Source organism: Pseudorca crassidens, chromosome 10 (genome assembly GCF_039906515.1).
Source record: "Pseudorca crassidens isolate mPseCra1 chromosome 10, mPseCra1.hap1, whole genome shotgun sequence".
Classification (NCBI taxonomy): Eukaryota; Metazoa; Chordata; class Mammalia; order Artiodactyla; family Delphinidae; genus Pseudorca; species Pseudorca crassidens.
This window is the reverse complement of record NC_090305.1, coordinates 86,360,803-86,385,330: the sequence shown is the minus strand read 5'-3', so window position 1 is coordinate 86,385,330 and position 24,528 is coordinate 86,360,803. Positions and strand designations below refer to the sequence as shown.

Below are 24,528 nucleotides of genomic sequence, written 5' to 3'. Positions count from 1 at the left end.
AGATGTGTGAGTTAGCCAGAGCTCTTTGCACATCACCACACTTCCATCTGAACGATATCCCAGAACCTGGGGAAAAAGTCTGTTAGTTGCCTTAATATTGACCATGACCTCCTGGCCTAACCCATTCTTGAACTTCCAGGCAGTTGGTAAGGGGCCTTTGACTTTGAGGAGTCACCATCCTGATTCATATGAGAGTTCCAGAAAGACACAGACTCCTTCAAAACTCAATCCTGATTCCAGTTTCTAATTTATTTATTTTATTTTATTTTATTTTATTTTATTTTATTTTATTTTATTTTATTTTATTTTATTTAGCTGTGTTGGGTCTTCGTTGCTGCACACGGGCTTTCTCTAGTTGTGGTGAGCAGGGGCTACTCTTCGTTGCGGTGTGTGGGCTTCTCATTGTGGTGGCTTCTCTTGTTGTGGAGCATGGGCTCTAGGCACGTGGGCTTCAGTAGTTGTGGCATGCAGTCTCAGTAGTTGTGGCTCACAGGCTCTAGACCACAGGCTCAGTAGTTGTGGCACACGGGCTTAGTTGCTCCACAGCATGTGGGATCTTCCCAGACCAGGGCTCGAACCCGTGTCCCCTGCATTGGCAGGCAGATTCTTAACCACTGTGCCACCAGGGAAGCCCCCAATTCCAGTTTCTTACAGGATTATATTTCTGTGTGCTCCGCAATCACATATCAGACAGTGTTTATGGGAATCTGCTCAGTCTTCTCTGTAATCTGTCCTCAGGGTGACATCGAAAGGGCAGAAGGGAAGCATTAGTATTATGATGGGTGAAAAGGCCGTAGGGTACAGAAGTTCAATGCTTGGCCTTTAATGCACGCTTTCTCAGTAGCAGTACTATTGACATTTGGGGCCAAGTAATTCTTTTTTTTTTTTTTTTTGGCCACACTGTGTAGCATGCGGAATCTTAGTTCCCTGACCAGGGATAGAACCCGTGTCCCCTGCAGTGGAAGTGCAGAGTCCTAACCACTGGACTGCCAGGGAATTCTGGGGCCAAGGAATTCTTCACTGAAGGGAGCCATGCTGTGCTGTAGGATGTTTGCAGCACCCCTGTCCTCTACCCATGAGATGCCAGGAACACTCTCCAGGTCAGGACAATCCGAAAAATGTCTTCAACATGGCCAGATGCACTTCACTCCATCCCTTAAGAACGAATGCTTTAGCATTGCTCTTGGGTTCTAACCCTAACTCTCCCGTGTATTACCTGTGTGGCCTTTGGCACCCTCTGTGGGCCTCTTTCCTCACCTAGAAAATGGAATAGGAGCTTGTGGTAATACACAGGGTTGTTGGAGAATTGTGCATGTTAACATGTAACGAAGACCCTCAATAAATGTTAACTATTTTTATGATATAATTAAGAGAGGCTGCCTCAACCACATGTTCAATGGGTAAAAAATTCCTTAATGTGATATATGGCTACTGAATATGGAAGTTCGGAGACTGTCTGGCTTGGGTCTGACCCACTCACTTTTGCACTGGGTGGAAGATTTCATCACTTGTCTCCATCATTCACTAGTCCCAGCCATCCCCTCCCTGCAAAGTTAACCTCTCCTGCCTCTTCCTGTCTCCTTCTCAGAGCATCTGTCCCTACTTTGCTCACGGTGGACGGGAGCCGGCTATTTTGCAGTTTGAAGCAAGCACTTGGAATTCACCACGGGACCCTAACACTTCACATTGCCTGGGGCAGAAGACTCCCTCCCCGTTCAGACAGGTCACAGCAAGGCCCTTACCCTCCTAGGCCTCCAGCTGTTCCCTGGAGAACTCAAAGAGTCACAATGTGGGAGAGGAGCGCCAGGGCAGGTTTCCACAGGCTCACACCTGGAGGGCCCTCTCTAGTTCTCCTTGGGAAGCCTGGAAATTCGGAAGTGAGGCAGAGTTTTCCTGGCAGGGGAGCACATTGTAGAAGCAAATAATTCTTCCCTTGGGGAATCTTCCAAGAGTGCACCCCTCCCAGAGATGAACGGGAACATATGGGACTCTCAGAAGTTGTGCATCGTCATTTGGAGAAAATGAAATACACTTAAATTATAGCGCTGTCTTCAGCGTGCATTATAAAGCAGGACTGTGAGGTTGCAGGGTCATTACAAGCAATAAATACAGATCTCCCTGCTCGGGGTGTGGATTAGGACCTGAAAGAAATCTACTTAGGCAGGTGGCTGCAGTGAGTGCCTAAAATTACCCACAATAACTGAACGCAACCTGGAACGAGGCGTTTGAATGCAGCCCTTGCAGGACGCCAGTCACCAAGTCAGCATTGTTCAGAATGCGAAATAATTGAGTCATTCTTGCCCAATTCGCCTTCTTTGATGCTATCGCTCAGACACAGCAAAGATTCTGGAAAACAAAGAAAATATGCTCAGTTGGGGAGATAAAGTGGTCAGAAGAGTATGCGTTTCAGAGTGGTTTCCCATTCTGTCAAAATGGACACCTTTGTAGCATGTTGCTTCCTTGAGAGAAAGAGCTTAGGAAAGGTAACTGGAATTTCCATTCTTGTAGTTACTTTTAAGCAGGTTCCCAGCTAAGTGTACACCTTTTGTTATAGCCCCCCGGTAGGCAGATAATAATAACATAGTAATAATCACCACTGCTCATGGACCGCTGAAATACATGCCACCCACTAAGCTAAGTTGAAAATATCTCTCATGTCTCTGGTGTGGAGGCAGGTAAGGAAAGGGAAGCACGGAGAAGCCGAGCAGCTGGATCAGTGTTAGGGCTGGACTTAACCTAGTTATCTCCCCAACTCTGTGGTGTTGACTTTTTTTTTTTCCTTTTCTTTTTTTTTTTTTTTGGCCACACCATGCAGCTCACGGGATCTTAGTTCCCTGACCAGGGATTGAACCCAGGCTGTGGCAGTGAAAGTTCAGAGTCCTAACCACTGGACCACCAGGGAATTCCCTGTGGTGTTGACTTTTGACCATGATGAATAAATGCCATGGGAGGAAAACATGGGCCACTACATGGCAGTGACCATTAAAGGACAGCCCATCCCAAACAACCAGAGTCTGCTGCTTTTCGACACACGTGTGTTGTCATCTCGCTGACAGGCCTGCCCCTCCTCCAAGCCAATTATGTCATATCGTTGAGGCTGATGTTCTGTTATCACTGATGATCGGTTGGGTGAACACCTGTCCCATCAAGAAAGGGGGGGGGGAAATGCTAACGGGAGGAACCCGAAAAGCAGAGACAAAACCTCTTCTCAAGAAGGCAGATTCTCAAGAAATTACACTTGTTGAACTGCTTGAGGTCTGTCTCCAAAACATATGCCTAGCCCCCAAAAGCCTGGGTTTGTTTAGAGGCTGAAAATTGAACCGTGGGCTTTGACTTCACAAAATCTTAGTGAAATCACTCACAGTAAGCACGCAGAAGGGAAACAATATCCTTTTGCCAAAAAGGGGCTGAAACAAAAGGTCTTTATTTTATGTCTGGCATAGTCCGTTTCATTTCATTAAGAAGCCCTAGATTTTGTTTTCAGTTCATGGTACGTGTTGATAGGTGCTCCTGGGGAGCCATTCTCCCGGAGGACCATACATACGTACTGTTCATACCTTCTGTAAATATAAAGTCATTACAGTGGCTCCCTTGAGGGAGAGATGGGATCATGGATTCAGAGAGCCGGTAATCGGATGCCTAGGCAGAAAGGTAGACGGCAACAGGGCGGATCGCCAGAAAGTAGCGGGAAACAAGATAGGGACCTGTTTACTGGAACTAGGATATAGTCAGGGACCTGAGCTTCAGAAACAAGAGGAACCCAATTTCTAGTACAAAGGTACCTGTGCAGAATTGGACAAGCCACAGGTTGATTTGGTGCTAAGCCACCCAACTCCCTGCATATGGTTTGTTAAATTCTTGCAGACTAGCAAGAGGCCTGGCTAATACGCCCTCTCCCTGGAATGCCCTTCCAACCTTCGTTACCTGGTGAACTCATGCATTCTTTAAGACTCGGCTCAATTGTCTGAGGGTACACCGTGTCCTGTGACACTTAGTTCTCTGGATTTCAGTTTGGCAGCCTTCTTCCTCTTGATTCATAAGCTGATTTAATGGCGTTCCTCCCTCGGGCCCCATGGCATTGTGTACATTTTATACTTCATTGTGATTGTTACTGTAGGAAAGCATCCTATCATATTGGTTTGAGATATGAACTTTGAAGTCTGGAAAGCCTTAGTTTGAATCATGGCTCCACCACTTTCTACCTGTGTGGCTTGGGGAAGTTGACTTTACATCTCTATTTCTCAGTTTTCTTATCTGTAAGATAGGTTCATAACTTGCTACCTCTGGCATCTGCTTATACTGAAGTTAAATGAAAGGATGCGTGTAGAGCCCTTTGTATTTCCCTAGCACGTGGGAAGCCCTCTAGTATCCAGTAATTTGGATTCTTTGGTTTCCAGCAAAAGAAACCAATTGTGGCTAACAGAATTGAAGGAAAACTGGACTAACAAAGCCTCAGAAAAGATAGGAATCCAGGCTCTGCAGGGATCTAGGGAGCAGAAACCAATGGACAGTTTCGTCTGAGTACCACTGGCAGAACAATAGGCTCCAACAATCTTTGATTGATAGGTCATTGTAATCATATTTCTATTCCAGGGTGAAAGAATCTGACTGGTCTAGCTTGGGTCACATGCTCATACCTTGGAGAAGGAGTTCCAGCTGAGTAAAAGGAATGTGCTCAGCTGTTTTATATCCAGCTGGTGATCCTTAAGGCTTTTGCATATGTAACTCCCACTAAAGACCATTGCAGATTTATTTATTTAATAACACAAGCACAGGGTTTAAAAAAAAAAAAGTTTTGAAGACAGTGGCAAAATGTGAATGAAGATCAGAATCTTAAACATTAAGGAATTATGAACTTTGCTAGTGTGAAAATTCATTGAGGTTATGCTTTTTTTTTTACATCTTTATTAGAGTATAATTGCTTTACAATGGTGTGTTAGTCTCTGCTTTATAACAAAGTGAATCAGTCATACATAAACATATGTTCCCATACGTCTTCCCTCTTGCGTCTCCCTCCCTCCCACCCTCCCTATCCCACCCCTCTAGGTGGTCACAAAGCACCGAGCTGATCTCCCTCTGCTATGCGGCTGCTTCCCACTAGCTATCTACCTTACATTTGGTAGTGTATATATGTCCATGCCTCTCTCTCACTTTGTCACAGCTTACCCTTCCCCCTCCCCATAGGTTATGCTTTTAATACGATCCCTCTCTGTTAGAGATATATATTGAAATAAGTAAAAATGAAAGAATCACCGAATCTTGGCATAGATAACAGACCCTGAGTTCTCCTAATCTGACCTGGGACTCTTATAGGGCAGGAAGACCCTTCCAAGACTATTTTAACTTTCTAAAAGGTGTTTCATAGGTTGATCCAAAATCTATCACCTTGTATTTTTTTGGTCCACTGATCTGGTTCTGACTTTATTTTTATTATTTTATTTATTTATTTTTGGCTGTGTTAGGGCTTCATTGCTGTGTGCAGGCTTTCTCTCGTTGCGGCGAGCGGGGCCTACTCTTCGTTGCAGTACGCAGGCTTCTCATTGCAGTAGCTTCTCTTGTTGTGGAGCACGGGCTCTAGGTGCGCGGGCTCAGTAGCTGTGGCTCGTGGGCTCTAGAGCTCAGGCTCACTGCACGGGCTTAGTTGCTCCGTGACATGTGGAATCTTCCCAGACCAGGACTTGAACCCGTGTCCCCTGCATTGGCAGGTGGATTCTTAACCACTGCGCCACCAGCCAGGGAAGCCCTGGTTCTGACTTTTGAAACAATAGAGAACAAACGTACTTCTATTTTACTTGTTTCTGCACACAATTATTTAGGGCTTAGCTTTCCTTATAAACTCTAGTTGAGTGAACAAGAGAGGCAGTCAGGAGGAGGTTCCACTGAAAAACGTTGTCTACAGGAGTCAAAGGGACCCAGATCAAGACCTCCTCCTGCCTGTGCATGTAGGCGGATCTCTGAATTCAGTTTCTGCATCTGTACAATGGGAATAATGATAGGTATCTCCTTCCCAGGGCTGTTGTGAGAATTAAATGAAACAACGCGTGGAAAGCACTCAGCATGCGACCCGGCCCATAAGTAAGAGCTCAAGAAACATTAGCTGTGATCCTGCTGCTGCACTTTCAGGCTGCCCACCGAAAACCTGCCCATCTTATCTCAGTTGACAGAGATAAAAATACTTGTAAAAGCAAAGGAAGCAGGGCAAAACCATCACCACCTAGTTGAAACAGAAGGTCCTTCAGGAAACTTAGCTGCACAGGTCATCTCAGTCCTATGGCAGCAGCAGGCCTTGAATCCGCCATCGCAGGGACTCGCTACTCTTGGTGCCTTTCTCTGCCTCCACTGTTTCCCTCTTGACCTGTCTCTCTCATCTCTCAGCCTCTCTAAGAGACCGTACCTGATGGGTTTGTCGGTTCCTTACCCCGTATAAGGAGCCTCTGATGGGCTGATCTCTCTTCTCCCCAGCCCACCTCATAGGATGCTCACCAGCTTACGGACTGGTTGCCTTTGAGTCAGGTGACTGTCCTTGGTCTGTCTGGCCATGGCCAGGAGGCCGAAACTGATGGGAGAATATTCAGATTATAACTAACTCTTGGCGAAAGCCAAATTATGAATGTTTATCACATTACCACAGAGATGCTATTTACCTATTGTATTTTCTCCACCTGGATTTCTTTTTATCCTATAGAATCCTGTTGTTTTTCCTAGCCTTCAGATATAGTTCAAATCCCACCGTGTCCTATCAGCTTTTTTTTTTTTTTTTAAACATGACGCAAGGTTTGCCAAGCCACACTAGTTAGGATTTCTTGAATTCCTACCACGTGCCAGGCACTGTCGTGGGCACTTCATAACCGCCCTCCTAGGGCCATCGTCATCCCCCCTTTATAGACAAAGGATCTTAGACTCAAAGCTTAAGCCACAACCCCCAGGCCACACAGCATTAAATTCCAGAAAATGGATTTTTATTAACAACTGTTAGTTTTTATTGTTTTACAACCTTTTCTATTATCTCATTTACTCCTTCCAAAACCCTGTGAGGTAAGTGCAGTCATAACACCCATTTTAGAAAAGACACAGAGAAGCTAACGATCTTGCCCAAGGCTACACAGCTAATAAATGATGGAGCTGGGACTACATATTCTATATGTTTCATATTCCCAAGCCTGCTTTTCCCTCCAACTCTTCCTCTCCCCCTCCTGCCTTAATCCTTAACTTTCCCTTCTCACACACCTAACATTCATGAATCTTCATTAAGCTCACTCATAGGTGAGATGAACCCTTGTAAGTGAAAATATAAAGGATTTATTCTTTCTGGAACTTCCCTTGATGATTCAGCATTAAGAGTGGAATTTTTCAAATGATTTTACTGTCTCAGTGGTAAAATCTTTCACGGGCTTTTTAAGCTGCTGGATTTATTTCTCAAACGTTTCCTTATTGTGGAAAGGGAGGAAAAAATTAAAAAAGCAGATGCTGTCAGGATTTTGCGGGGCTAAGGACAAGACTACCCCCCGTGCCACTTCAGTCCGGGTTTCTCTTGCCTCTCACCAAGTTGAGAGCAAGTTCTCTTCCAGGACCCTAGCTGTGAGCTCTCTTTGGGTATTAAGTCTCTTCATGCATTATTCATCAGTGGGGCTCCAACAGTAGAGAAAACCTTCTAGGCCGCAGCTGGCGCACTCACCCACGCCAGAGCGCCAGCCTTCACCAGCCAGCTTCCACAGGACGGGATGAGGAAAACACAAGACTCGCCTCCCCTCTGCACCTCCTGGTAGTCAGCTCTCTCCTAAAAGAGGGACCTGGCCTCATAGACTGAACGAGCAAAGGCCCAGAAAAGGCAGTGGAGGGAGCAAGGCCCAGAATGCCCTGATTTGCATGAGAAAGACCAATATTAAGTAGTACGAGGGCTCAGCTTCCAGCCAGAGGGAAAGCCTGGAGCCTGGAAGGATGAGAGGAAAGGAGGGAGGGTGCGATTGAAACTCTCCTGGTGGATGGGGGCGAGGTAAACGTGGGGCTCTCACACCCACCCTGGGTCTGAAAACGACAGAGCCACAGGCCTCCAGATTCAATTATTTAGTAGTGCTTACTCAGCAGACTTCTGTTTTCAGCCCTCAGAGCTCAACTGGGCTTTGTTTCGAAGCTGTCTCAGGTATTCTGAGCTCCCAGAATGTGTGTCGAAGAATGGGCGACCAAGAGTCAAGTTGGCTTTGCAGTTGGTGACCATTTCGGATTTTTCTTTAATTCACCTTCCAACACACAAAAGCCTTCTGTAGAAGATGTTATCTGCATATCCACATAGATTCATACATACACACAGCTGTACATATGTGTCGCAGATAGCTTTTAAGAGGGAAATAAAGCACAACCATCCCCTAGTTTCTGAAAATTCTCTGCAGAAAACTACGTGAGGAAATGAAATCATTGCAGAGAGAAGGGAAGGAATCTGAAGGAACAAACTTCTGTACTGTTTTTCAGGTTTTACATTGAGAGCATATCGTTCCTGAAGGATAAAACCACCGTGGAGCTGTTTTTCCTGAATGCAAAGGCCTGTGTGCACAAGGTAAGGGCCCCATTTGTTATGGTCAGTGGCAGACTCCAGAGGGACTGGAGAAGGAGGGAGCAATGGCAGGGCCTTTGTTTTCATGTTCAAATGGAGAAAAAAAGGACATAATCTTTTTCCTTGACATATCCTTCCCCACCAAACAAATAAACCAAAAAAAAAAGAAAAGAAAGAAAGAAAGGCAGTTCTTCTCAAATTCTGAGTTGGGAAGACAGCCATGTACAGAGGCATTGTGCTCACACAGAATTACCACGGCCTTAAATGCAGTTCATACTCCACACGGGATGACCCAGCAGGACACAAAGATGGATCAAGCAGACTGTGATCGAAGCCTCACAAAAGTCAGGCCAGAAATCCTTTTTAACAGAATACGGCCTACATTGATCGTAATTCAAAACCAGTCTTCTTTAGGGGCTTCTGCTCAAAGCCATGTGTTTTAAGGCAGAGTCTCAGTTACCTGTGGTCAAGGGACCTGTGTATTGGTTTGTTGTTTCCATCCAGTCCATGGAGGATACTTAGCTTTTGTAAAATTCAATACACATGAATTGCTAGAAAAATTATCCCATGCCTGGATGTTGCAGCCATGTCCGTCAGATTGCTGTAGCAGTTTTAGACACTCTCCATTTTTATCTTAGCTCCTTGCAGATAAGCGTTGCTTTAAAGGCCTCTAGTCTGGCCTCCTCAAACCATACCCTGCGCAACGACAGGGAGTCTGTGGGCCAAGATAGGCTCAGCTGGAGCCCAGCTCCTCCCTTCAAGGTTATGTTCTCAGTGTTCAGGATCTCAGATCCCACGCCTGCTTCCAGGGCCGGTGGGAACCCCTTCTGCCCATACATATCACCCTAAATCTGAGGGGTGGTCAGAGACAGCTGGCCTGGAAGGACAAGGGGTCAGACTGTGGGTTAGGACACCTGTACTGGTACTCCTCCCTCAGCCCCCAAAGTGTTAAGGGTGGCCCACTGCACACTTGCAGCTTTAATTAGTGTAAGACTCAGCAAAGAGCTGTTGTTGTTTTTATAGCTTTATTGAGATGTAATTGACTACATAATTTTCTACGTCTTATTAGAAGTAATACCCTTGAAATGATCACTACAATCAAGATAGTGAATATAGCCAGCAACTACAGATCTGCTTTTTCTCACAGTAGATTACATTTTCTAGAGTTTAATGTAAGTGGAATCATACAGTAGATAATCTTTTTGTCTTTTTTCAGTGAGCATAATTGTTTCGAGATTCATCCATGTTGCTGCATGTATCGATAGCACTTTGCTTTTTATGGCTAAGTAATATACCACTGTATGGCTATACCTTACATTGTTTTGTTTTTGCTTTTGTTTTTGTATTTTTGGCCGCACTGCATGGCATGCAGGATCACGGGATCTTAGTTCCACGACCAGGGATTGAACCCGTGCCCCCTGCAGTGGCAGCGCGGAGTCTTACCCACCGAACCACAGGGAAGTCCCTATACCTTACATTGTTTATGCATTCACCTGTGCGTTTTTTTTTTCCTTTTTCTCCCAGTTTTACTGGGATATAATTGACATATAATATTGTGTAAGTTTAAGGTGTACAGTATGATGATTTGATATGTGCACATATTTCAGAATGATCCATTCACCTGTTGATGAACATTTAGATTATGCAAGTTTGGGGACTGTTACAAATAAAACTGCTATAAACATCCATGTACAAGTCATTGTATACACATATACTTTCTTTTCTTCTTGGGCAAATACCTGGGAGTAGAATGGCTAGGTCACATGGTAGATAGATTTAACTTTTTAAGGTTCTGCCAAACTGTTTTCCAAAGTGGTTGTGCTATTTTAAATTCCCACCAGCAGTTCTGAGATTTCTAGTTCCTTCATATCCTCGTCAACACATGGCATCAACATCTCTTCCATTTTAGCCATTCTAATAGGAGTGTAGCAGCATCTCATTGCAGTTTTCATTTCCATTTCCCTGATGACATATGATGTTTGAGTGTCTCTTATGTGCTTATTTTACCATCATTATATCTTCTTTATGTTTGAATCTTTTGCCCAATTTCTTTGGGTTGCTGTTTTCTTCTCATGAGTGTTCAGAGTGTATATATTCTGGATATAAGTACTTTATTGGTTATATGGATTACAAATATTTTCTCCCAGTCTGTGCCTTGCTGTTCATTCTCTTCATGTCTTTCAAAGACTAAAAGGCTTTTATTTGGTTGAAGTCTATTTTATCAATTTGTTCCTTTATGGGTTGTGTTATTGTATCTCAGTAAACTTTGCCTAACCCAGGGTCACAAAGATTTTCTCCTGTGTTTTCTTCTAGAAGTTTTAGAATTTTAGGTATTGCATTAGGTCTATTATCCGTTTTGAATTAATTTTTATATATGACACAAAGTTCAGATTGAAGTTCTTTCTTTCTTTCTTTCTTTTTTTTTTTTTTGCATATGGCTATTCAGTGGCTCCAGTGCCATTTGTTGAAAAGGCTGTCATTTCTCTATTATGTTGCCTTTGCACCTTTAAGAAAAATTAGTTGTCCATATATGTGTGGGTTTACTTTTGGACTCTATTCTGTTCCATTGACCTATTTGTCAGCCTTTATGGCAATAATATACTGTTTTGATTACTGCAGCTTTGAATTGTGTATTGAAATCAGAACAAACCTTAACTTTGTTCTTTTTAAAAGTTGTCTTATTTATTCTAAGTTTTTTGCATTTCCATATAAATTTCAGAATCAGCTTGTCAATTTCTACCCAAAACAAACAACCCTACTGATACTTTTATTAGGATTGCATGAATTTATAGACCAAGGTGGGAAGAATTGACAGTTTAACAACATTGAGTCATCAGACCCATGAACAAGATATATATATATATATATATATATATCCATTTATTTAGATGATATTTAATTTCTCTCAGTAGTTTTCAGTATACAGGTCTTTTGTTAGATATGTCCCTATGTCTTACATATTATTTGATACAATTGTAAATGATACCTTTTTATTTCAATTTCTGAATGTTCATTATCAGTATATAGAAATCGAATTGATTTTTGTGTATTGATATTGAATCCTGCTAACCTCATTTATAACTTTTGGTAACTTTTTTGTAGATTTCATCAGGTTTACTTTATAGATCATCTGCTAATAAAGATAGCTTTACTTCTTCCTTTTCAATCTGTGTGCCTTTTTATTAGTTGTCCAATTTATAGCCATAGTTCATATTTTCTTATTATCCTTTTAATATGTGCAGTCTACAGTGGTATTGCCTCTCTCGATCCTGATATTAATAAATAGTGTCTTCTCTCTTTTTTATTTCTTACCATTCTGGCCAGACGTTTATCTGTATTGAGCCTCTCAAAGAATCAGCTTTTGGTTTCAATGATTTGGAATTTTTTTCTACTTTATTGATTTCTGCTATGATCTTTATTAGTTTATATTTTATCATTATTATTGCCTTTCTTCTTCCTTTGGGTTTAATTTGCTCTTCATATACCAGTCTCTTAAGATGAAAGCTGAGATCACTGATTAAAGATGTTTCTTTTCTAATATATGCATTTATTACGGTAACATTTTCTAAGTACTGATTTTGTATTCCACAAATACTGATATGTTGTGTTTTCATTTTCATTCATTTGTAAATATTTTTAAATTTCCTTCTTGATATATCTTCATTGACTCATTGTTATTTAGAAGAGTATAGTTTGGTTTCCAGAAATTTGGGGACTTTTAGGGATCTTTTATTTACCTCTAATTAAATCTTACGGTGGTCAGAAAACACACTTTGTGTAAATTAAATTCTTTTAAATTTAATGTGACTTATTTATGGCCCAGAATATGCTTCGTCTTGGTAAGTGGTCCATGTGCACTTGGGAAGAATGTGTATTCTGCTATCGTTGGGTAGATGTTCTATAGATGTTAACCAAGTCAATTTAATAGTATTGTTTAAGTCTACTACTCTTGCTGATTGGGTGTCTACTTCCTGTATCAGTTATTGACAGAGAGGTACTGAAATCTCTAGCTATGATTGTGGATTTTTCTGTTTCTCTTTGTAAGTTCTATCAGTTTTCGTTTCATGTATTTTGAAGTTTTGTTATTAGGGTATAATTAGAAATGCTATATCCTCTTGACTGTGTTTATAGAATGATCCTCTTTATCCTGGTAATATTCTTTATTCTGAAGTCTGCTTTGATATTAATATAACCACTTCACATTTCTTTTGATCAGTGTTAACATGGTAAGTCTTTTCCCATCCTTTTAATTGTAAACTGTTTGTGTCTGTGTATTTAAAGTGAATTTCTTACAGACAACATATAATTGCATCTTGATATTTTTACCCATTTTATTTATCTGTTTATCCATCTCGGTCTTTTAACTGGTTGTTTACATTATTTACATTTAATGTGACTATTGACATGGTTAAGTTTGTCTGTCTTGCTCTTTGTTTTCTATTTGTCCCATCTGTTCTTTGTTCCTTTTTTCTGCCTTCTTTTGGATTTATTGAGTATTTTATGATTTCATTTTATCTCTGTTGGATTACTAGCTGTAACTCTTTGTTTTATTTTTTCTGTGATTGCTTTAGGGTTTATAGTATACATCTTTAACTCATCAAGTCTACCTTCAAGTGATCTTGTACGATTTCACATGTAGTACAAGAATCTTATAATAGTATATTTCTATTTCTTCATTCTCAGCCTTTATGCTGTCAGTGTCATATGTTTTATTTTTAGATGTGTTATAGATGCACATGACACAGTTATTGTTTTTGTGTAAACATTTGGTCATCTCTGTCTGCTTTTAAAATTTTTTCTTTATCACTGCTTTGAACAATTTGATATAGCTTTCTCTTTCATGGTTCTTGTGATTGGTGTTTATTGAGCATCTTGGACTTGTGGGTTTATAGTTTTTATCAAATTTGGGAATATTTCAGCCATAATTTCTTCAACTATTTTTTTCTGTCCCCATCCATGCCTCCTTTGCAAACTCCAATTGCACATATAGTAGGCCACCTAAAGTTATCCCACAGCTAAATGATGCTCTTTTCTTTTTCTTTCTTTCTTTCTTTCTTTTTGTGTTTTATTTTGATAATTTCTACTGCAGTATCTTCAATTTTATTCATCTTTTCTCTTAGAATTTATTCTGCCATTTATCCCACCCTGTATATTGAAGTTTTTATCTTTAGAAGTTTGAGATTTGGATCTTTTTAAAATCTTGCCTGTGGCTACTTAACTTTTTAAACATATGGGCTACAGTTATAATAATTGTTTTAAGGTCTTCATCTGCTTACTCTCTATTATTTTTTTGGCCGCACTGTGCGGCTTGCGGGATCTTAGTTCCCTGACCAGGAATTGAACCTGGGCCCTGGCAGTGAGAGCGTGGAGTCCTAACCACTGGACAGCCAGGGAAGTCCCTTCATCTGCTTATTCTAATATTTGTGTCAGTTTGGGTGGTTCTGATTGATTGATTTTTCTCCTCATTATGGGTTATATTTTCCTACCTATTTGCATGCCTGATAATTTTTGATTGGATGCTGGACATTTTTAATTGTACCTTTTGGGGTGCCACGTATTTTCATATTCCTTAAATATTCTTGACTTGTGTTTGGGGATACAGTTTAGTTACTTGGATGCAGTTCGATTTTTCAAGGTCTCACTTTTAAGATTTGTTAGGCTGGACCAGAGCAGTACTCATTCTAGAGGGCCCATGACTGAGGCAAGACCTTCCTCAGTACTCTACTCAATGCCCCATGAATTATGAGTTTTTTCAGTCTGACTGGTGGGAACAGGCACCATTTTCAGCACTGTGTGAGGACCAGGCAGCCTTCCCTTTCATTTTGGCTAGTTCTTTCCCCAGCCTTGGGTAGTCTCCTTCCACGCATGCAGTGATCAGTACTCAGCTAAATACTCAAAAAAGACCCACTGTATAGCTTCAAGAGTCTCTCTTGGTGCAGCTCTCTTTTGTCTAGCACTCTGTTCTACAAATTCCATCCATTTCGGTTTCCCCATTCTCTCAGCTCCAGCTGCACAACTCCAAAAGTCCACCTTGCGCCATCTGGGTTTCCCCTTCACAGCCTGGAAATCTTCTCATGGCAGCAAGTAGGGACAGTCAGGGTTTACCACATTCAAGGTTCACTGTCCATTGCTGCCTGATGTTCCGTGTTTTGAAAACTGTTGTTTCATATTTATTGTCTAGTTTTTTACTTTTTTTCAGGAAACAGGGTAAATCCAGCCCCTGTTACTCCATCTTAGCCAGAAGCAAAAGTACTCAAACCAGAGTTTTTGGCTACTTCTGTGAGGAAAGGGAAATGTCTCCAGCACCAGAGACTTTGTGAGAGCCTCTTTTTGTGAGATGTGGGTTTCCTTAAGAACACCATGGTTTGAGTAATAAGTAGACACCTGTATAGCCAATGCAGCATTTACTGAGTCAGGAAAATATTTCGTAAACAACAGTTGGTGATCATGTCTTATGTGAAGAAGTACAGTTACCCCTTGTGATATTTCTCACTGCCTAGCTGGCCAGGGTCCAAAGAAATAGCCTCCTTGATGACTTGTTTGCTCTGTTGCTAATAGAAAGAAAAATAGGATGCAAATTTTGGCTCGTAGTATTTCTCTTGTAGTTTTGTATGCTATTTCTGTTGGTCTTGAAGAAGCAGAGTTCTTTTAAATTATTCTCCGTCATATGTCAGGTCCTAGGAGCTCCTTTCTAAATGAGAGTATTCCATGACTTGTCAAAGGATTCAGAACTTTTACAAAGCATAATGTTGTCAGGCACTATGACTTAGGTTATTGGGATAATTTTTAAAAATTCATCTGTAGGAATTTACAGTTTGGTATTTTCTGGGTAATATGTAGATGGCTATAACGTAATCCCTCCATTAGAAAAATACTCAGTCGTCTTTCTCACTGGACAAAGCTAAGTGGAAGCTGAAAATTCCTAGTTGCTTTATCTAAAAAGAAAAGGTCTACTCTTTTTTTTTTTTTTTTTGCGGTACGCAGGCCTCTCACTGCTGTGGCCTCTCACTGCTGTGGCCTCTCCCGTTGCGGAGCACAGGCTCCGGACGCGCAGGCTCAGCGGCCATGGCTCACGGGCCCAGCCGCTCCGTGGCATGTGGGATCTTCCCGGACCGGGGCACGAACCCGCGTCCCCTGCATCGGCAGGTGGACTCTCAACCACTGCGCCACCAGGGAAGCCCACAAAAGTGTGCCAGCACTGTGCTAAGTGGTATACGGTTAACTGCATTTGATCCTCACTGTAGCCCATGAAGAAGGAAACTTGTGACCCCTTTTACAAATAAAAGAACTGAGGCACAGAGAGGTTAAGTCGTTTTCTTAACGTCACAGAGCTATTATGTGGGAAAAGTGTCCTTGGCAAATTATACCAGCAGGACACCCTGGGTCTTAAAAACACCCCCCATTTACCTCAGCTTCCTTTTAGTCACTGCTCTGGGGAAATAAAAGTGTCCTCAATAACTTAGAACTCAGGGACTATTGTTACAGAGTTGGCAGGTCATAGCACTAACAAATATTAAATATGAATAATTTACCAGGCACTATATGTATTCATGCATTTAGTTTTCATTCCAACCCTATTAGATAAGTCAGGTAACTTACCTATTTGGTAAGTTCTATTATTATTATCTCCCATTTTATAGATGGGAATATTGAGGTACAGAGGTTAAGTAACATACACAAACCTCACATAGTTAATAAGTGGAGGAGCCAATGTTCATCCCAGGCAGTATAATGCCAGAGTCCACGAGTTTAACCATTGACACATCCTAGCTCTTGATGGATAAGGGCTGTCTGCCCACTGCACGTGGCATATTTGTGGCATCTGAATTTAAGCTTCAGAAGTGCACTAGTGCCCCTGTCGGTACAAAACCTACCAGAATGTTAGAAACTGCCTATACGGTTCAAGAGTTCCCCAGAAGAGAGCTGTGGTCTGAGTTGTCTTTCAAGTGAAGGCTCCCGAACCTGTTTGGTGAGAATGCAGAGGGCACACTTTGCCTGCACACAGCCATAACCTGTGCCAGGTGGTGATGATGGGGAAATGCCCAAACTGATGCTGGGGAACCCTGGGAGCCCTCAACATGTGGGCTGTGGTCCACCTTAGACAACCTGCAGCCTGCTTGGAATAGCCTTAAATGCATGAGAAACCCACTGCGGGTTTGCCTGCAGTGATGGTTTTTGGAGGCCTCCTCAACCATACGTGTGATTTTAGTAATCAAACAACATTTATCACTACCACGCCATTTTTAAAATCAGCGGTTTGAAGACATGCTTGGAAAATTAAAATAGTATTGGCTACCTTGTCTCTTTAGGTGTGTATAGAATTATTATAATAGTGAGATGACAGAAAATGTGGAAAAGCAAGTGGGGTTCAAGAGGTGCTCTGTGGTAGAGACCGTGCATGGGGGTGGGTGGGGAAGAAGAGGACGGTAGCTCGACTTACTGAGAGCTCAGCAAACAGCCGATACTGATTTTTTCATGTATTGACTCATCTAAGCCTCGCAACAGCCGATAATGTTATTTATTGTTACTTTAACAAATGAGCAAATGGAGGCATAAATAAGGTAAATAATTTGGCCCTGGGTAAATAGCTCATTAGTAGTGAAGTAATCACTAGGCAGTCTGGCTACAGAAACCATAGTATTTGTCTTTATTCATTCAATAAAAAATTACTGCATTCCAATTAAGGGCTAGGATTTCTGATGAGTGCTGCATTATCAGTGTAATATTTAGCACTGCTACCTTCCTGTGGCCCATCCTAAGTCTTAAGGATTCTCTCATTTGTGTATGGGTGTGTGTTGTGTTTATTTTAAAGGCAAGGTACATGATGGTACTTTCTAACATAATATTTCTGAAAGATACCAGGGACCTTGGAGGGACTGAACATACCCAGAATTCCATGATGTTATGTGTTACTCCTTCCAAAAATCACATAGAAAGCCATTTGAAACATTTTCCTAGTTCTGCAGTGCACGAACAGAATTAGGATTTTGTAATCACACACACACACACACACACACACACACACACTAATATCGTACTTTAAATCTGCAGCTCAAGAATCTACCTCATGATCATAAGCTATTTTCATATGAAAAAGTTAAAAAATTTTTGAATATTAGACCACATTCTTGGAAATTCAAGAAGTGAATTTGACAAAGGCTTCAAGAAGTCCTTCAGTGTACAGGTGTGTGATTTTGTTTAACCCAATGTTTTCCAAACTTACTTGCAGATGTAATTCTTCTTTCAAGCAGTGCTTACCAGTGAACTGTTGACCACGCTTTTGAAAGTGATGTTCTAGATATATCCTATACCGTTAAATAATAAAGCAAGACAACTGTAAGCTTCCTCGGTTTTACCTTAGGTTAGATCTGGCCACAAGATAAAACCTAGGTCTATTCTGATTCTGTTTTTTGGCCGTGCCTCACGGCTTGTGGAATCTTAGTTCCCTGACTAGAGATGGAACACGGGCCCTCAGCAGGGAGAGAACAGAGTCCTAACCACAGGACCACCAGGGAATTCCTTATTCTGATTCTTTAAATAAAACATCTTAGGACTCAGTCAAGAGATGTTAACCTGAGTACAAGGCAGTTAGGATCTCCTCTGCTCCAGGCTTTAACAGGAGCAGGTACCATATCAAGATGCAGGAGAAAATGGCTCAGTGATGCCTTCAGAGATTTACTGTGCCCCCTGCTTTCATAAGCACTCATCTCTTTGTACTTTGAATAAATGTGGAAATATTAGTGAGCCAAACATTAATAATCCTATTAAAAAACAAAGTCATTGCAAGACTATCCAATCATGTTTATTTTTATCCTCCCTGATTTCTGGACTGAGGCCTTATTAGGTGTGCCCTTTCATCAGGAGACTTGGGGAGAGTCTCAGCCTGTCACCCACAAACACGCTCTTGCCACACTTGCAGTGATAGAATATGTTGCATAATGTCCTCAGACTGTTAATGCCATTTGCATTTAAGTGTGTGAACCTGGAGGCACCAAAGCTCTCTTAAAAGCCCCTTCACAAGGCAATTTGGCCACGTCGGTGACAATGAAGAGTCTATCTTTTCACCCAGTGCTCCACCAACTTTAGGAATTAGCGTGTGGAAGATACTACTGAAATATGAAAAGATGAATATCAAAAGATCTTAGATTATTATTTCTAACAGCAGGAAACTGAAAACTGCCTAAATGTGATTGAATAAGGATTAGTTAAACAAGTGACCAATCATTCATGTGATAAGAATACTGGGCAGCCATTAAAAAAATAGAACAGCCCTTCTCGGCTGGTGTGGAAGCATGTCCAAACTGCATTGTTTTTTTTTTTTCTTTCATCCATTTTTTTTTCTCCGCACTGCACAGCATATGGGATCTTAGTTCCCCGGCCAGGGTTCAAACCCACACTCCCTGCATTGGAAGGGCTGTGTCTTAGCCACTGGCCTGCCAGGGAAGTCCCGAAATTGCATTGTTAAGTTTAAAAAGAACCAAGCTACAGAACAGTAAATATAGTATAATTGTCTTTAACTTTATTTGCTTATATGTGTGTGTGTGTGTGTGTGTGTGTGTGTATAAAATGTACTTATAGGAAAAATAGAAAAATATATTGCATAGTATAAATTTTTATTATCTCTGAGAGTGAGATTATGGAAAGACTTTTGCTTTCTAAGTAATGCTTTTCTAAAATTTTTTAAATAGGATACTTGGATTCATTTTATATCAGAAAAATAGAGACAAAAATAATCAGTGTATTCATTAAACTTTACCTCTTTGAAGCTGTATGAAGAGAATAAAAACATTGTGTTGATCACTCTCCCTCCATTAGAAAAATAGTCGTCTTTCTCACTGGACAAAGCTACGTGGAAGCTGAAAATTCCTAGTTGCTTTATCTAAAAAGAAAAGGTCTACTCTTTTTTTTTTTTTTTTTTTTGCGGTACGCGTCCCTCTCACTGCTGTGGCCTCTCCCGTTGCGGAGCACAGGCTCCGGACGTGCAGGCTCAGCGGCCATGGCTCACGGGCCCAGCCGCTCCGCGGCATGTGGGACCTTCCCGGACTGGGGCACGAACCCGTGTCTCCTGCATCGGCAGGCGGACTCTCAATCACTGTGCCACCACGGAAGCCCACAAAAGGTCTACTCTTAATGACAACTGACAGAATTTTTTTTCTGATTGTAAAAATAATACTTGATTGTTGAACATTTAGAAAATACAGAAAAGGACAAAAAAATCAAAAACAGGAATTGATCCATAATCCTACTGCTGATGCGTTAATTGTATTAGTTTGACCTGTTTCTTTCTTTGAAGTATGTATTTTTGTTGGCTGAGATCAGTTGCTGCCTGCATTTTATATTGTGTTAGACTTAACTTTTTAGGTATTCTGGCTACGTTGACCTCATCCATCCACTTTTCTTCCTATTTTCTATGTGTTCTTGCAAGAACCAGGATGCAAGATGGGGAAGGATTGCAGGATTGCTTTGAACATTCACATTTTTATTTCATTAAAGATAAACTCGCACATTGAGAGTAGGGACCAGGTTTTTTATATGTTGGAGTCTCTAGGACCTAGATGTTACGTAAAAGGTTGCTTAAGTGAACGAGCGAATAATTAAAGAATGAACGAAGGGATGGCAGGATTGAGGCATTTTAGAACGTAAAATCAACAAGACCTTGTATCCCCCATGTTTAACGTCTTAGCCCCTGCTACCTGCAGAGGCAGTATAGTGCAGTGGGGGAAAGGTTCGACTGAAATCAGGCGGTCTGGGTTCAAACACATGGCTTTGGCTCTAACCTGGGCATGTTACTTACATCTTTAAGCCTCAGTTTTATCGACTGTAAAGTGGGGATCATAGTTCCTACTACAATGGATGAGTTAATATATACCAGGTAGACAGAAGAGTGTCTGAAGCAGACACTGTTTTTTTTTTGTTTTGTTTTATTTATTTATTTAGGCCAATTCTGGGTGACCTCTTTTTTTTTTTCCACACACACACACACTGTACTTTATTTTCACAAGAGATAAACTGACACCAAGCATTGTAAATGGATGACCACAACAAAAGCAACAACGATTGCAATTACCAAACACAAAACACACTCATACTGTGTCATAATATTGACATTCAGTCCAGTAATCCTCCACTGTAACAGCTCCTTTACTTTGCAGTGAAAATTGATTTGTATATTTTTTGCCTCTCAGTCCTTGTGAGATTTTTTTTTTTATTCAAACAGAAAGTCACCAAAATTATAATCATCCTCATCAGTTCACTCAGTCCCATGTAATTAATTTTTTTTTCATCTTGATCTTTTGTTAGCACTTTTATGAGTTCATCAATTTTCCATGAGAGTTCTGAAAATGCTTATTCATTCAGTTCAGCAGTATAGTCAGTTGCCAGAAACCTGTACTTGTCAGAGTCTTTTCCATGGGCAGACACTGTTTTGCTATTAATGTTTTTACTATTATTACTACTACTCTGACATATGACGCTCCCTCATAGGACACACAAACCCCAGCTCGTCACTCTAGCCTCCTCCGCACTCACCATGTTCATACTGAAATAATTCCTCATTCCCTGATTAATACCAGCTTTCTCAAGCTTCCATGCCTTTTAATATATTTATCCCTGTGCTGAATGTCTTTCTCTTTTTCATGTTCTTTGTCTGCTGAATGCTTTTCTCTCTCCCTTCATTTCCCTCTGGTAAATTTCCACTCATCCTTCTGAACTCAGCTCCGAAGTCCCCTGCCCTTAACCAATTCTTTCCTTCCCTGTGTACCACCACCAACCATATCCTAAAGAAATTAAGTTCCTCCAATCCCGAAAGTATCCTCTAGATACTTCTCTAGCTCTCTTCCCATAGCGTTGCCTTGCTTGTTTATATACCTGCCACCCCGCAACTGGACTGATTCCTTGGGATCAGGGTCAGCTTTACGTCCCAGCCACTGGCACAGAGACAGGCATACACTCTAGGCCCTCGGTAAATATTTGTCAAATGAGCAAAGTAAATGTAGCTTACACGCACAACTACATTGATCAAATTTTGCAGAATGGGCTTGTGAAAAGATTGAGCCAAATTGAAAATAAGATCTGCGTAACAACCTTAAAATTAGACTCTTTCAGCTTTCAGTCTTATTTTGTTTTCATTACCTAAGATGGAGCTAGTGTTTCTACGTTCAATTTTCCAGAGTTGATATTGTACTTGTAACCTTGAAATTTCATATACTGAACCCGTTGGAATACCATTTGGGGCATCGCATGATCGGATTTTAAAGCACAGGAGTCTCAGCATATGTACTGTAACCTTTGCTGCTTTATTCACCGTAAATACTTTTTGGAGACGTTTAGGAGAATTGCTGTAAAATCGGCTACAAGGATAGTTTGGCATACTTCTCTGCTCTTAGATTCAAACAGCTTTTCTTGGAATTTCAAGGAAATAAGTCATCAACATTCGATTGCCTTTAGTATGGAAAGGCATGGCAAGTGTATGCAGAGGGAGTCCACTTAATCTTAAAACCTCATTTTAGCCAAATCTTCCAATATATTCTTTTACCCCAACGATTCAGCCAAACTATCTGAACATCATTGGCTTTCCCTTTTCCTTCTTACTAAAGCCAGAGTTACCATATAGGCAGCAACGAAGCAGGAGTGGAAGAAAAATTGGAGAAATGAATCATCCCAAAAGTCAATAATGAGGTCCTGAAACAATCATGTGACTTTTGTGAGAGGGAAACATTCTCCTAAAATCTAGAAAGGTATTTGCTAATTTAATACTGTTCCAGCTGCCTATTCATGACAAAGAGACTTTATAAAAGTACACGTTCATGGTAAGACCTATTATTATCCCTGTTTACAGTGCCTTAAAAGAGAGGAATTAGTCTCAGCTCGATTTAAACTAATACAACATGAAGCATATTCCTCTGTAACCAATCCATTACTGTCAGCACCACATTCATGGTTCTTGTCCTGGAATTATTCCATGTAGTGCAACAACCGACAGTTTGAATGCTTACCAAGGATAAAATATATTCAGTATATCTGCTAACCTGGCAGAGTTTTAGTATTGGGGATTTGAGAGTGTTCGTCTACGTGAATGTGTGTGTATGTGTGTGTATTTTAATCCTCAAACTCATTTCAAGATGCTGAAATTATTTAAAGGGCCAGTAACAGAAATTGAATTTTGCAGGCTGTAAGTTCTGTCTATACAGAGGTGAGCGTGCTTTCTGGTAATAAGTAGCCATAGATACTTACACAGTGAAGTCACTAAGCTGAACATCAGAGTTGGTTTGAAGACTAGCCAATCCATGTGGAACAAAGAAATCGAATGCCATGTTTTAAAGGGCTATTGAGAGTTTCATAATCAGTACTTCACCTTTCCCTGTGTCATGTGGTTTTCCTTCTATGTTTTCCTGATATTGAAATGATGTGTGTCTTAAACCATGAGCATTTAGATCTGTGCTGCCTTGTGCATGTGTGAGAATCAGAGTTTTCATAATAATAGCTTATAACACATGCCAGTTGTAATCCTCAGGGACCTGTCCCCTGTGCTGTTTCGGTTGCCTTTACCACCTCCCTGAGGTGCTAAAGGGGAAGTTGTTGGGTCTTCAGATGAAAAAATCAAGGCCCACCGAAGGGCAAAAGGACATGGTCTTAGAGAACAAGGAAAATGCACTCTAGTTGGCACTACCCGGAGTAAATTTACAAAGAATGAATTATTTGTTCATTGATGTATTGCCAGCACAAGAAGGCACTCAAATATTTGTTGAATACGTTGAACAGAGCCACTAAACACCCAACTGGAATATTTGTATTTCATACTGGTGCCATTTAACATGAATTACCTTAAAACATTTAAACCCAGTGCTGATACTTTTGGTAGACCATCATCTCAGAAAGAGGCTATCGGAATATCGTTACAGCTAAATTGTCACTCCAAAAAAAGTCATAAACATAGTATGATAAATGCTTGGATGGAGGGAGGACGAGGTAGATGGTCAATTCAGCTGAAAATACAATATTTTAAAATCTAGGAAAGGATGAGAAAACTCTGGAAGATATTTTCTCAATTTATTATAGAAATCAAATTTCTTCGTATGTTTTCTGCTTTTGAAAATGCTTAAGTGGACATCCTTGAAGATTCAAATCTTATATTTCAAAAGGAACATGGCAAAGAAACTTTTAAAAACTAATTTACCCACACCCACTCTCTCTCTCTGTACATCCATCCATTTACCTGTCCATCTATCATCTACCATCTATTTGTCATCTGTTTTTTCAACCCATACTAGAGGCACATGTCATTTGCCTTTCTGGCGTGTTACACATGCTTAAGAGGCCTAAGGAGGAGGTTTGAAAAGCTACCTTTATATTTTTCAGAAAGAAGAAATTGAATGGAAGACTGCCATTTCGTAATTAAGGAGGCCTAATATTAATGTTTTACAATATAGATTCATTGGGAAATAGACCAAGTTACCCATTTCAGCTAAACCTGTTGAATTGGCCACAAATAGTTACAATTTAAATTTACTAAGAACACATGCAATATATGCTATAAGAGTACAGTTTACCTCCCAGCTGAAGTGAAGTCAGTAAGTATTTCATGGGTGTTGGACACCAACCAAGATTGTTTTGTTCACTCCTTGGAGAGACCAAAATATGGCTCAGTGCATGACATGGCAAAGAGTTGGGGCACTATGGAGAAGTGGTCCCAGCTTGATTCCTGGTAGCACCACTAAGAGGGTAGGTGGCCTTAAGCAGTAATCTACTGTAATCTCCTAATTTCAGTCCTCACCTGTGAAGTGAGGTAATAATACCTCCTCATAAGGTTGTCCTGAGGATTCAATGAATTAATATATGTCAGCCTCTTGGAACAGATAGTTAGCACTTAAATGTTCTCGTTTTTATTGCTGTTGTTATTGATAATATTCTTCCAAAATTCCCAAGAGGACTATTATACGATGTTCTCATTTATAAGAAGTACTTGGGCATAAATAACCACC

The 24,528-nt window shown here is 40.9% G+C and overlaps 1 protein-coding gene across 10 annotated transcripts in view; it reads left to right on the top strand.

The window, feature by feature from the left end:
• Window positions 1-24,528, top strand: part of FRMD4B (FERM domain containing 4B) — a 335,945-nt gene that overhangs the window by 228,833 nt on the left and 82,584 nt on the right. For all 10 annotated transcript variants that reach the window (XM_067755160.1, XM_067755168.1, XM_067755163.1 and 7 more), the window contains one exon: window positions 8,467-8,551. In XM_067755160.1, the coding sequence (XP_067611261.1) occupies window positions 8,467-8,551 (85 nt within the window). The remainder of the gene's footprint in view (window positions 1-8,466; window positions 8,552-24,528) is intronic.